This window comes from Macaca fascicularis, chromosome 3 (genome assembly GCF_037993035.2).
Source record: "Macaca fascicularis isolate 582-1 chromosome 3, T2T-MFA8v1.1".
Classification (NCBI taxonomy): domain Eukaryota; kingdom Metazoa; phylum Chordata; class Mammalia; order Primates; family Cercopithecidae; genus Macaca; species Macaca fascicularis.
This window is the reverse complement of record NC_088377.1, coordinates 53,384,808-53,399,209: the sequence shown is the minus strand read 5'-3', so window position 1 is coordinate 53,399,209 and position 14,402 is coordinate 53,384,808. Positions and strand designations below refer to the sequence as shown.

The 14,402-nt window shown below is 54.0% G+C and overlaps 1 protein-coding gene across 22 annotated transcripts in view; it reads right to left on the bottom strand.

Moving 5' to 3' along the window:
• GTF2IRD1 (GTF2I repeat domain containing 1) overlaps positions 1 to 14,402 on the bottom strand; it is a 138,807-nt gene that overhangs the window by 83,764 nt on the left and 40,641 nt on the right. For all 22 annotated transcript variants that reach the window (XM_074034776.1, XM_065541817.2, XM_045389726.3 and 19 more), the window contains exons 2-3: positions 6,999 to 7,127; positions 1,694 to 1,835 (exon numbers count right to left, since the gene is read on the bottom strand). In XM_074034776.1, the coding sequence (XP_073890877.1) occupies positions 1,694 to 1,835; positions 6,999 to 7,121 (265 nt within the window). In that variant the 5' untranslated portion in view covers positions 7,122 to 7,127. The remainder of the gene's footprint in view (positions 1 to 1,693; positions 1,836 to 6,998; positions 7,128 to 14,402) is intronic.

Genomic DNA, 14,402 nt, shown 5'->3' with positions numbered 1-14,402 from the left:
TTGGAAAGGAGATGAGAGGAGGGGCCCGCGGCCCCCTCCCAGCTTGGAGCCTGTTCTCCTCTGGGATCTGCGGAGCTTGAAATAAACCAGCCGAGTTCCTGGTGCTATAAATAGTGGCTCTGCCTGGCTCTAGAAGCCAGGTGCACCGCCTCAGGCTCTGGGAGGCTGGGGTGCCACAGGACCTGCTGCTGTCCACTCTACCTGGCCCAGTCCCCCATTCTGGCCCTGGGGAAGGTCTAGACTCTGAAGGCTGAGTGGGGTGGGGGTCTGGCTGGGGACGCAGCTGTACCCCAGTAATGATAGGCCCAGCGCTGGGGGATGCCCTTCCCTGAAACAGCTGATCTTAGGGGTGTGATGCGAATACTAATAATAGCAACAACAGCTGGTGTCTATTGAGTGTGAACCCGGTGCCAGACACTGTCCTAAGTGCTTGCTGGGTACAAATTCGTTTAACCCTCAGACCCACCCGTTCTCCCCTTTCACGGATGAGTGGGTTGAGGCACAGCAGTTGTGGACCCAGGTGGCCCGTTCTCTTAACCTCATGCTATACCATGGTTCTTTTGAGATGGGGTCTCACTGTCACCCAGGCTGGAGTGCAGTGGTGCCATCGTAGCTCACTGCAGCCTTAAACTCCCAGGCTCAAGTGTTCCTCCTGCCTCAGCCTCCCAAAGTGCTGGGATTACAGGCGTAAGCCACCGTGCCTGGTCCCATCCATGCCTTTCTGTACTGGGACTACAGGTGTGCACCATCAAGCCTGGTTAATTTTTAAATTTTTTGTAGAGACAGGGGTCTTGCTATGTTGCCCAGGCTGGTCTCCAACTTCTGGGCTCAAGTGATCCTCCCATTTCAGCCTCCTGAAGTGCTAGGACTACAGACATGAGCCACTGCACCTGGCCTAAGATGTTAACTGTCACTATAGCAATGACAGTGCCTGCCTCCTCAGGTTGATGTCAGGGTAGGTGAGTTAGCATCAGAAAAGATGCCATGCACAGCAGGCGATCAATAAATCTTATTGTAACATGGCCAGGCGCGGCGGCTCACATCTGTAATCCCAGCACTTTGGGAGACTGAGGTAGGCGGGTCACTTGAGGTCAGGAGTTTGAGACCAGCCCGGCCAACATGGTGAAACCCCATCTCTACTAAAAATATAAAATTAGTCGGGCATGGTGGTGGGTGCCTGTAATCCCAGCTACTTTGGAAGCTGAGACAGGAGAATCACTTGAACCCGGGAAGCAGAGGTTGCAGTGAGCCAAAATTGTGCCACTGCACTCCAGCCTGGGTGACAGAGTGAGACTCTGTCTCATTAAAAAAAAAAAAAAAAAAAAAAATTGTGTTGGAATAAGTGCATTTGGTCCTTATGCTCAGAAATGCATACTTAAGAGGAAGAACTGAGCAGCAACCTTGGGCCTTGGTGTCCCCATCTGGAAAAGGCAGATGGAAGTGGCTGGCTCTGGCCTACCCTGGGGTTCACCCAGCCAGTCTCTGTCAACTCAGGGGCTGCAGAATGATTCCCACAAAAACCACGGCTGCCTCAATAACACCACATCGGGAATCTCAGACAACCTCGCTTGTTAGGTTCATCCCCCCCGACACCGCCACCCTGGCTGGACAGGGCTGGGGACCCAGAGACGGGCCAGAGCTCCTGCCCTCGAGGCATGGCGGGCCCGGCCCTCTGGAGCCCTGAGGTACTCACGGCAGAACCTGAGGAAATCTGACTGTAGCTCCTTCCGGGCATTCAGGAACATTCTCCCCTTCTCCGTGCCCACCACAAAGGCGCTCTCATCGTGCACGGCGACACAGGCCACCTCGGCGTTCAGTTTGGACAGCGCTGAGCACTGTGGGAAGAGCAGGGTGTGTGAGTGGAAGGGCTCCCCACTCCAAACACCTCTAGTACCCACTTCGGGAGTGGGATGTGAGCTCCCAGCTGCCTGAGACCTCAGCAGCAGCTGCAGAGACAGACGGTCCCTCTACTGTTCTTGGTCTCAGATTCTGTAGTGCGACTGAATGAATGGCCCTCCAGGGATTGGCGATGGGGGGCTGGAGGAGGACAAGTGTCCTCTGCTCCTCCCTCCAAGGTCCTCCTCCTTGGGGTAGGCCCACCTTAGCCCCAGCCCCAGGGACAATGCCGTGCTGCGTTCTCTTGGCCCCTCTCAAGTCCTGGATGAGGAGGGGGTAGGAAGAACGGCAGGAAAGGTGGGGATTGGACAGACTGGGGCTGTATTCTCACCTCGGCCGTTCCTGCTGTGGGACTTGAGCCAGTCATGTCCCTCCTCTGGGCTCCAGTTTCTACATCTGTTTTGTTTTGTTGAGACACAGTCTCACTCTGTTGCCCAGGCTGGAGTGCAGTGGCACAGTCTTGGTTCACTGCAACCTCTGCCTCCCAGGTTCAAGCGATTCTCCTGCCTCAGCCTGCGGAGTAGCTGGGACTACAGGCGCCCGCCACCATGCCTCACTAATTTTTGTATCATAAGGAGAGATGGGGTTTCACCATGTTGGTCAGGCTGGTCTCAAACTCCTGACCTCAGGTGATGTGCCCATCTCAGCCTCCCAAAGTGCTGGGATTACAGGCGCGAGCCACTGTGCCTGGCCCGTTTCCACGTCTGTAGAATTGGGGAGAAGCAGCCCAGTTCCACAGTGCCACTGGGCTTGGGTATGGGGATTCAATGGTTGGGGGAAAAGATCTCTAAACTGGGACATCCTATGTGGGTAAACACGGAGCTGGCTATCCTCATGGCCCCACAGTCGAGGTCTGCAGCCCCGTAGCACAGAGGCCTTAATATGGGGGGGGTCCCTGCAACCGAGACCACCAGCATCTCAGCTCTCTGACCCACCCCACCAGGAAAACCCTGATTGTGCCGAAAAAATGCTGTTTTTCATCTGAGTCAGGTAGTGCTGGCAGCTATAGAGTCTGGCTTCCAATTGCAGTTCTGTGCTGTGTGACCTGGGACAGGTAACCTCTCTGGGCCATCATCTGGCCTATGGTGCCAGCCCCAGCCTGGAATCGCTCTGGTTAGGAAGGTGCGGGCGGCGTGGGGCCAGGAGGTCTGTCCTCCAGGGTCCCTACTGGAAAATTAAAACACAGGGCATTCATTTTCTTCTAAGATGAAAACAAAAGCTTGCTGTTCCCTTTCTGCGTGGAACACTGTAGAGTATTAACAAAAAATAAAACAAATAAATCCAGCTGTTTCTCATCCATCACAGCTGAAAGAGCTGCTTCATGCCACAGTCACCGCTCAGCTGAAGACGCCGAGACCGTGGCAGAAAACTCACCCACCTAAAGGCACCCAGAGCTGGTGGGGAAGAAGATCTGAGATTGGGGGTGGGTGACGAAGGCACACCCCTTCAGCCCACCCTCCCTACAGGCCACCAAAAGACCCTGGCATTTGGAGGAGGCTGGACTTAAGTCACTGCTAAGCAAATGTCATTGTCCCATGAGGGTCCCTCAGGAAGCCCTTAAAAGGCCCCGGGACAGGGGGAGCCTGTCTTGTTCACACTGCTAGGATAACTAGAGGGTCACGTGCTCCTCCAGGGAGGTTCTGATACACTCACTAGACCACTGCTACCTAGTAGAACTTTTTTTTTTTTTTTTTGAGACGGAGTTTCACTCTGTCACCCAGGCTGGAGTGCAGTGGCCAGATCTCAGCTCACTGCAAGCTCCGCCTCCCGGGTTCACGCCATTCTCCTGCCTCAGCCTCCCGAGTAGCTGGGACTACAGGCGCCCACCACCTCACCCGGCTAGTTTTTTGTATTTTTTAGTAGAGACGTGGTTTCACCGTGTCAGCCAGGATGGTCTCGATCTCCTGACCTCGTGATCCGCCCGTCTCGGCCTCCCAAAGTGCTGGGATTACAGGCTTGAGTCACCGCGCCCGGCCTTTTTTTTTTGATAGAAAGTCTTGCTCTGTCACCCAGGCTGGAGTGTAGTGGCACGACCTTGGCTCACTGCAACCTCCGCCTCCCAGACTCAGGCAATTCTCCTGCCTCAGCCTCCCGAATAGCTAGGACCACAAGCGTGCACCACCATGCCCAGCTAATTTTTGTATTTTCAGTAGAGATGGAGTTTCACCATGTTGGCCAGGCTGATCTCAAAGTCCTGGTCTCAAGTGATCTGCCCCACTCAGCCTCTCAGGGTGCTGGGATTATACGCGTGAGCCATTGTGCCTGGCCCACCCAGTGTAACTTTCTATGACAATGAACATATTCTACCTCTGCACTGTCCAATCCGTAGACACCAGCCACTTCTGACTACTGAGCACGTAAAATGAGGCTGGTGCAACTGAACAACTGAGTTGCTTATTTCATTTTAACTAATTAGAATTTAAATGAATTAGGTGCGGTGGCTCATGCCTGTAATCCCAGCACTTTGGGAGGCTGAGGAAGGTGGATCACCTGAGGTCAGGAGTTTGAGACCAGCCTGGCTAACATGGTGAAACCCTCTCTCTACTAAAAATACAAAAAATTAGCCAGGCGTGGTGGCACACGCCTATAATCCAGCTACTCAGGAGGCTGAGGCAAGAGAATCACTTGAGCCCAGGAGGTGGAGGTTGCAGTGAGCCAAGATTGCGCCACTGCACTCCAGTCTGGGCAACAGAGCAAAACTCTCCAAAAAAAAAAAAAAATTGCAAATAGCCACAGGTAGCTAGTGGCCATGGGATCGCCCATCACTGCCCACGTCAGCCACACTTCCACCACTGCCAAGCTCACAGTGCTTCAGGACACAGGGCTGAGCTCCTCGGGCCCCATCCTCATGAAGGTCACTCTGCATAGGGGAGGGGTCGTTATGGAGAGAGTGTGGCACCCAGTCACTTTTCCAGGGGTGTCTCCCACCACTGCCCCAAACACCACCTAAGCAGCCCTTGAGCCATCTACAGCAGGAATAGCTTGAAGGAGGTCCTTTGTTTTTCGGGGAGACTGTGTATGCAGAAGCTCACTTTAAAACCTGGTCTTGCTGGGCCGGGTGCAGTGGCTCACGCCTGTAATCCCAACACTTTGAGAGGCTGAGGTGGGCGGATCACGAGGTCAAGAGATTGTGACCATCCTGGCTAACATGGTGAAACCCCGTCTCTACTAAAAGTACAAAAATTAGCTGGCCACGTGTGGTGGCGGATGCCTGTAGTCCCAGCTACTCGGGAGGCTGAAGCAGGAGAATTGCTTGAACCTGGGAGGCGGAGGGTGCGGTGAGCCGAGTTTGTGCGACTGCACTCCAGCCTGGGTGACAGAGCGAGACTCCATCTCAAAAAAAAAAACAAACAACTGATCATGCTGTGTGACTTCGGGCAAGGTCCTACCCTCTCTGCGCTTCATCATCCTAAAATGCAGGGGTGCAGCTAACTGATGTCAGACAGGTTTTTAATTTTATTTTTATTAAAAAATTTTTTTTTTAATTGAGAGAGTCTCGTTCTGTTGCCCAGGCTGGAGTGCAGTGGCGTGATCTCGGCTTGCTGCAACCTCCGCCTCCCAGGTTCAAGCAATTCTCCTGCCTCATCCTCCTGAGTAGGCGGGATTACAGGCATGTGCCACCATGCCAGTCTAATTTTTTTATTTTTATTTATTTATTTTTTTTGAGATGAAGTCCCCCTCTGTTGCCCAGGCGAGAGTACAGTGGTGCGATCTCTGCTCACTGCAACCTCCACTTCCGGGGTTCAAGTGATTCTCCTGCCTCAGCCTCTCAGGTAGCTGGGATTACAGGCATGTGCCACCACGCCCGGCTAATTTTTGTATTTTTAGTAGAGATGGGATTTTGCCATGTTGTCAGGCTGGTCTCGAACTCCTGACCCTAAGTGATCCACCCACCTCGGCCCCTAAAAGTGCTGGGATTACAGGCGTAAGCCACCGTGCTGGGCCAGATTTTTTTTGAACACTTGCATCACAGAACCTCCCACCAGGAAAAGGCTAGAGGAAAATGATATTACGATGTCCTCATTTGGGATAAATTACTACAGGTCTAGGTATGCAGGCAATAGTGCCATATTATACAAAGCCTGGTTTCTCTCTTCCCGCCCAAGATGCAGTTAGAACTTTTGCTTTAATGTTGGGGATTACATCTTTCTAATGAATGCCTTCCCAGACATTATCCCTCAGATCACCTGCTAGGACATAGGCATGTGGTTCATACCAGGGACAAAGTGGAAATGGCAAGAGGGGTGAAGGGACAAGGGGACGAGGGCTGGGAACTACTGTTTATTCCAGGGATAGATTTTTTTTCTGAGACGGAGTCTTGCCCTGTCACCCAGGCTGGAGTGCAATGGCGCGACCTTGGCTCACTGCAACCTCCGCCTCCCAGGTTCAAGCAATTCTCCTGCCTCAGCCTCCTGAGTAGCTGGGATTACAGGCACCCACCACTACACCCAGTTAATTCTTTGTATCTTTTTTTTTTTTTTTTTTTTTTGAGACGGAGTCTCGCTCTGTAACCAGGCTGGAGTGCAGTGGCCGGATCTCAGCTCACTGCAAGCTCCGCCTCCCGGGTTTACGCCATTCTCCTGCCTCAGCCTCCCGAGTAGCTGGGACTACAGGCGCCGCCACCTCGCCCGGCTAATTTTTTGTACTTTTTAGTAGAGACGGGGTTTCACCGTGTTAGCCAGGATGGTCTCGATCTCCTGACCTCGTGATCCGCCCGTCTCGGCCTCCCAAAGTGCTGGGATTACAGGCTTGAGCCACTGCGCCTGGCCAATTCTTTGTATCTTTAGTAGAGATGAAGTTTCACCATATTGGCCAGGCTGGTCTCGAACCCCTGACCTCGTGATCCACCCGCCTCAGCCTCCCAAAGTGCTAGGATTACAGGCGTGAGCCACCGCGCCTGGCCCCAGGGCTAGATTTTTATGTACTGGATCTCACTAAAGTCTCCCACCCTTGACGCAGGCATCGTGGCCCTAGCTGCAGTCAGATAAACTGAGGCTCAGGTCAGTGAAAGCGCCTTCCAGTGGCTGAGGTAGGATATGAGCTACAAGGCAGGTGGGGACGCTCACCCTGTCCCCTCCTCCTGGGCGGGTGGGGACACTCACCATGGAGTCTAAGGCAGACACGAGGCTGGTGATGATCTCGTCTTTGCGGGTGAAGGCAGAGTTCCAGCGGTCGGGTCCACAGCCGTTGGCGGGGACGTCACAGCGCTTGCCCAGCAAGGCCATGGTCGCCTGTGGGGAGGGAGGAGGCAGTGGTGGTGGGCACAAGGCAGGGGGCTTGGCTCATGTGGCACCCACCCGCCCCAATCCACCTGACCCCCGGACTCCCACAGCTGCCTCTGTATCCAGGGCCGACCTTCCTTGGGCCCAAGGGCTTTATGTGTGATGGGATTAGAGCCTGCACAGGCCTGGGCACAGGTGGCAGGATAACTCGCACCCTGTGGCACGCCCTCCGAAGTCGGCACACACAAGCTGAGCCCAGCACCAGGACCAGTCTGTTGGGCAGGCCCCAACTGCCACCTCTCCCAACGTGGGCAGTTCTGGCCACAGCCCTCCCTCGCTCACACACCCTCCATGGCTCCCTACTGCCCACATTAGCTCTCAACTCCTCAGTCTGGTATTCTAGTTACCTGGTCTCCTGTCCCCCACTCCAGATCCCCCTCACACTCCATGCTCCAGGTCCTCTAAGCTGTGCCACTCCCAGATGGACCGACATTCATGATCCCCTAGTCTGTGAGGGTTCAGTTCCCCCTGCCTCAAGCACCCTTCCTGGCCCTGCCATCATCTGCTGGTTGTCCTCGAAGCTTTTTTTAATTTTAAATTTAATTTTATTTCGAGACAGCGTCTTGCTCTGTTGCCCAGGCTGGAGTGCAGTGGTACAATATTGGCTCACTGCAACCTCCCCTTCCTGGGTTTGAGTGATTCTCCTGCCTCAGCCTCCCTGGTAGCTGGGATTACAGGTGCCACCATACATCTGGCTAATTTTTGTATTTTTAGTAGAGATGGGGTTTCACCATGTTGGCCAGGCTGGTCTTGAACTCCTGGCCTCAGGTGACCTGCCCTCCTCAGCCTCCCAAAGTGTTGAAAGTACAGGCATGAGCCACCTCACCCAGTCTCATCAAAGCTTTTAATTGTCCAACCTGCTGGCCCACCTCCTGTACCCCCAACCTGAAGCCCAGCAGGGTCAGAAGCCGGTGATGTCCTCCCCTCTGTTCCGCACACCTCTGAGCTCTGCCGTCACATTTCTGCATCAAGCCACGTGCTTCTGAGGCCAATGCCACTCCCACCGAGGCCTTCCTGCCTCAGTTTCCCTCCTAGCCAGGAGCCTTGGCTTCAAGAGTATAGAAAGATACAGCAGGGCCGAGGCTGCTTTGTCTCAGGTCGGGGGCTCCCCAGGACAGGACTGTGTCCCGTTGCAGTGGGATTCCTGGGGGACAGAGCTGCATCCTCCCCCTCAAGTCCAGAACCCCCAATTGTGGGTCCCCGTGGCATGGCACAGGCTTGCTGGGTACGACAGTACCCAGCTGGGCACCCATGAGACACAAAGATGAGCCTCCCTCAGCCCCTGGTTCTACCCTGCCCCTCTCCTTCTTGACCCAGGGGGCACCCACAGCCTGCCCCAGGGCCAGGGCCTGCCCTCAAGGCAGCTGTCCCTGCACCAATCCAAGCAAAGAAGGCAGAGGCCTCTCGGTTCCCCTCTCTGGGCTCAGTCCCAGTGCTTTCTGTGTGGCCCCTGCTGGGTGTTGACGGCAGACAGCAGGGCTGCAGGACCCAAAGGAGCCTGTAAACCTGCTGCCTCCTACCTGCAGACAAGGAGTTTCTAAACCCAGTGGGGTAGGGAAGGCCCAGGCAGGAGGACCGCAGGGCTGGCGCCACAAAGGGCACCAGGCCTGGGGTGTCTTCTGCTGCCATGGGTGCCCCTGCCGACTGTAAGCTCTTTGAGGGCAGAAACCAGGTCTGCCTGCCACTGTCACACCCCAGGGCCTCAATCAGTGCCCGATGTACATGAGGCCCAAGGTGTGTGGTCCCAGCCACAGACAGGCCTTGCAGTAGGTCATGATGTATGATCATTGGCCAATGACAGAGAACAGGAGATGTCAGAGTGCATCACACTTCACTAGGCCAGAGGTGTCCAGCCTCAGGGACAGAAACGTCCCGAGAAATGAGAGACACCTCAGAGCTCAGCTCTGGCCTCGGTTCTGGCTCTCCTCTGCTTTTTGGCTGCGGATAAATATTGATTTAAACAACTGGCCGGTAGGCGTTTGGCCAAAATGTATGTTGAGTTTGCTGCTAAATGTTTAGAAAAGACATTCTTCTTCTGGGTTCCAATTTTATAGAACTTTGAAATCCGCTGTATTAAGGGATGCAGAGGTGGTGACAGGCCATGGATGAGACGCAGGCCATGGATGAGACCCACTGATGAACCAAGAGGTGGCCAGTGGCCACGACGGGGGATGTTCCATGGCAGGAAGCCTGCAGGAGGGTCTTGCATGTGACCGGACTTCGTAAAAGATCCAGCTGAGAGGTCTGCTGGCTGGGGGCTGGAAGGTGACCCCCTCCCCCCAGCCACCCCCTGCCAGCCGGTCCCTTGAACCATTCCCACAAAGGCCTTAGGGCTGCCAGCCTCCCAGCTGCTGAGGCCCAAATCGAATCAGGACAAAGCAGGAGGCACCAGACAGCCATCCAGCCCTGGCCTCCCGGCTGCCCCAGACAGCGGCCGGCTCCTTCCAGTAAAGGCTCTAATCCATTTAGGAAGAAACCAGGGACTCCAGGAGGGAGGGACAGAGAGAGGGAAGAAGGGCTGGGCTGTGGGCCATCCCCGGTTCCTTGTCCCGGTCATCCAGGCTTGTAGGACCTTCTGTCCCGAGCCACAGCCTGGTGGGCGGACTTGGGGAGCATGGAGAGAGACGCCTACTCCCTGCAAATGCCCAGGGCCTCAGATGGAGGGAGAGGCAGGTTCCACGTGCCTGGAGCAAGAATGCAGCGGGGGAAGAGGAGACCCAGGCCCAGGTGTGCTAGGACCACCTCGGGTGAGTCCTGAAACCTTGAGATTTTTCATTTGTAAAGTGGGAATGGTTCTAAACAGAAAATGAAGGCAGAGGCCGGGTACAATGGCTCACGCTTATAGTCCCGGCACTATGGGAGGCCGAGGCGGGAGGACTGCTTGAGACAAGGAGCTCGAGGCTGTACTGAGCTATGACGGCAACACTGCACTCCAGCCTGGGTGACAGAGCAAGACCCTGTCTTTTAAATAAAAAATAAAAATTCTGATAGCATGGCTGGGCACAGTGGCTCACGGCTGTAATCCTAGCACCTTGAGGGTGAAGTGGGCAGATCACTTGAGCTCAGGAGTTTGAGACCAGCCTGGACAACATGATGAAACCCCAACACTACTAAAAATACAAAAATTAGCTGGACGTGGTAGCGTGCGTGCCTGTAATCCCAGTTACTTGGGAGGCTGAGGCAGGAGAATCGCTGGAACCCAGGAGGCAGAGGTTGCAGTGAGCCGAGATGGCGCCATTGCACTCCAGCCTGGGCAACACAGCAACACTCCATTGAAAAAAAAAAAGTAAAAATTCTGATGGCAGCATTGGCCCGCATGAGCTACTGTCCTTCCTCTAGCATCACTCTGTTTTAGAGACGAGAAAGGCACTTGCCCCAGGCCTCAGCCAGTGCACGGGGGGAAGAAGGTTGTCTGTCTCCAACTTTGCTGGTGTCCTTGCTGTCACCATGTGGCAGGAAGACCACGCTTCCCACATTCACAGGGACTCAGGGAACAGACCAGCTGCTCACATGCAGAGCTGACACACAGCCAACCGGGCCCAATTCGACATTCCTGGGTTTAGCACAGAAAGTTCCGTCTCCTGGGAAACCCCTCAGTCCCGGGCCACCTAGGATGGTTGGTCACCCTGCAACGCAGGGAGCCATGGGAACAGGAGCCCAGATGCCTCTCTCAGCAGCCAAAAACACAGACACTCGCGAGGAAGAGAAATGTCCCACATGTCCATCCTTTGAGTTCAAAAAGTCAACTTCCCTTAATAAAGTGAGAGACGCGTCTGTTCACTGCAGCACTATTCACAATAGCAAAGACATAGATTGAACCCAGGTGCCCATCAACGGTAGAATGGATAAAGAAAATGTGCTACATGCACACCATGGAATATTATGCAGCCATAAAAAAGAACCAAATCATGTCCTTTGCGGCAACATGGAAGTAGCTGGAGGTCATTATCCTATGCAAATTAACATAGAAACAGAAAACCAAATATCAAATGTTCTCACTTAAAAGGGGAGCTAAACGTTGGGTACTCATGGACATAAAGATGGGAATGACAGACACCAAGGCCTCCAAAAGCAGGGAGAGAGGGGAAAAGGAGAGGTTGAAAAACTACTTATTGGGTGCTATGCTCACTACCTGGGTGATGAGATCAATTGTACCCCGAATCTCAGCATCATGCAATATCCCTTTGTAACAAACCTGCACATGTACCCCCAGAATCTAAAATAAAGTTAAAATTATTATTGTTTTTGAGACAGAGTCTCACTGTCACCCAGATTGGAGTGCAGTGGTGAGATCTCAGCTCACTGCGGCCTCCGCCTCCCATGTCCAAGCGATTCTCCTGCCTCAGCCTCCTAAGTAGCTGGGATTACAGGTGCCCGCCACCATGCCCAGCTAATGTTTCTATTTTTAGTAGAGATGGGGTTTCCCTATGTTGGCCAGGCTGGTCTCGAACTCCTGACATCAAGTGATCCACCCACCTCGGCCTCCCAAAGTGCTGGGAATACAGCCCGGCCTAAAAGTTGAAATTTTTAAAGTAATAATGATAATGTGACGGCTGGGTGCGGTGGCTCAAGCCTGTAATCCCAGCACTTTGGGAGGCTGAGATGGGTGGATCACGAAGTCAGAAGATCAAGACCATCCTTGCTAACACGGTGAAACCCCGTCTCTACTAAAAAATACAAAAAACTAGCCGGGCGAGGTGGCGGGCGCCTGTAGTCCCAGCTACTCGGGAGGCTGAGGCAGGAGAATGGCGTAAACCCGGGAGGCGGAGCTTGCAGTGAGCTGAGATCCAGCCACTGCACCCCAGCCTGGGTGACAGAGCAAGACTCCGTCTCAAAAAAAAAAAAAAAAAAAAATGTGAGAGACTTGAAGCCCCCAAAAGGCAGAGCTGGGATGGGTGGAGGGAAGTCCGCTGGGAAGACCCCAGGTTACATATGCATACCCACACTCACATGGATACACACTAGTGCACACAATACACACATGCACTCATACACACGCATGCACACACATGCACGCAAACTCACATGCATGTCCACACACACACACTTGCATGCACACTCACATACTCATGCACACACACACGCTAGTCCAAGTCCTCCTGGGGTCAGTTCTAGCACAGTCTGAATGCAGTGAAAACCTTCATGGAGAAGGTGGCTGGCCCTAGCCCCACTCGTGCTGGGACGCACAGATGGGCAGGGCATGACCTCACCCTCAAGAGGCTCACTGTCCCATCAGGAGTCACACCACTGAGGAAGCTGAGGCCATCTTCCCTCCAGAGCCCCACACTCCAGCCTGCAGGCCCCTGGGTGGGCCTTGCACTCTCACTCAGGCCTTTGCACCTGCTGTGCCCTTTTTAAGAAATGCCGTTCCCCGCTGCTGGCTCCCTCTTAGCTGTAGTGGGCTCGTCAACACCTCCCGCTGTGCCCCTCGGTTGTGCTCCCTCAGCCCCTCCTTCCCTCCCCCTCCAGGGTGTGGAGGCGTCAGAGCCCCCATGCATCAGCTCCTGGAGAACAGGGCTGACTGCTTTCATCTGTGTGTGCCCAGGACCTGCTACACTTAACAAGGCCTGGAAAGGCCTCCGAAGAGAGGAGCCACTGATGCAGGTTTGGAAGAATCAGGAGACATGGAGAAGGTGGGTGGCGAGGGATGGGGCAGTCCAGACAGAGGGGACAGCTCGGGCAAAGGCACTAAGGCACGAGTGAGCCTAATGGGGTGCGGCGTCCGTGGTGGGGCTGGCAGGCAGTGGAGCAGAACGCCAAAGTACTGTTGGCACAGATTGCGGTCAGATTCTGGGGCTGTCCTGGGGGAAATGCTCTGAGACTGTCCTAGCCTCAGCCAGGAGCCTGGGCCTGGGCTCTGGAGGGCCCTTCCCACTCTTCCCGAAGAGGACATGCCCACCTGGAGCCTACACCCACTCTCCCACCCCAGGCACCTGGGTACTCAGACCCCTGGAATCCAGCTGGCAGATGCACCCTACTTCTGGGGCCCCAGGGCCCTCTTCTCTGGTCCCTCCTCCTGCAGTGGTTTTACATCTGACAATACATTCTTAGGCCAGGTGCGGTGGCTCATGCCTGTAATCCAGCACTTTGGGAGGCTGAGGCAGGTGGACTGCTTGAGGTCAGGAGTTCGAGACCAAACTGGGCAACATGGTGAGACTCCTATCTCTATATAAAAAATTTTTTAAAGTTAGATAGGCATGGTGGTGCATACCTGTAGTCCCAGCTACTGGGGAGGCTGAGGCAAGAGGACCACTTGAGCCCAGGAAGTGGAGGCTACAGTGAGATGTGATCACACCACTGCACTCCAGCCTGAGTGACAGAGCAAGACCCTGTCTCTAAAAAATAAACGTTATTTTTGTTTGTTTGTTTGTTTCTTTAATAGAAATGGGAGTTTCCCTATGTTGCCCAGGCTGGTCTCGAACTCCCGGGCTCAAGGGATCTTCCCACCTCAGCTTCCCAAAGTGAAAAAAAAAAAAAAATCAGTTCTTTAATACTTCTCCCAACAAGTGGTGTCATCTAATTCTCTTCTTTTGAACATGATTTGAATAAGGACCCACTTTGAACGAACAGAATGTGTGGGCAGCTCCAACACGTGACCTCTGCAGTCAGGTACCCAAAGGTGCTAGACTTCCCCCAGCCGCTCACTCACTCTCAGACCCTTGCCCCTGGACTCTGAGCCAACACGTGGGAAGCCTGGGTATCGTGATGCCACTGTGCTGGAGGGGCCAAGGGGCATCAGGGAAGTCCGAGGGGCCCCGGCTGTTCCTTGGCTCAGGCCCCGAGCCAGCAAGTGAAACATCTTCAAAATGACCTCAAGCCCTGCTAACTTTTTATTTAGAGACGGGATCTCACTCTGTTGCCCAGGCTGGAGTACAGTGGTGCGATCATAGCTCACTGCAGCCTCCAAATCTTGCCGGCAACCTTTTGATTGTAATTGTAGGAGAGATTGAGTGAGACCCATTTGGCTGAGCTCAGACAACTCTCAAACTGTGAAGAGTAAAAGAAGAAATGACTGTTGACACTGCTAATGTTGGGCTATTGGTTTATGCAGTCCAAGATCAATAACGGATACACCCTGAGGGCACACCAAGCTGACGCTGCTGTACCCCCCAAGGTGGGGCGGCTGTTTGGGAAAGTGGACACGGCTTGAGCTCAGGAGTTCAAGACCAGCCTGGGTAATATGGCAAGACCCCATCTCTACAAAAAATAAAAAAAAATTAGCTG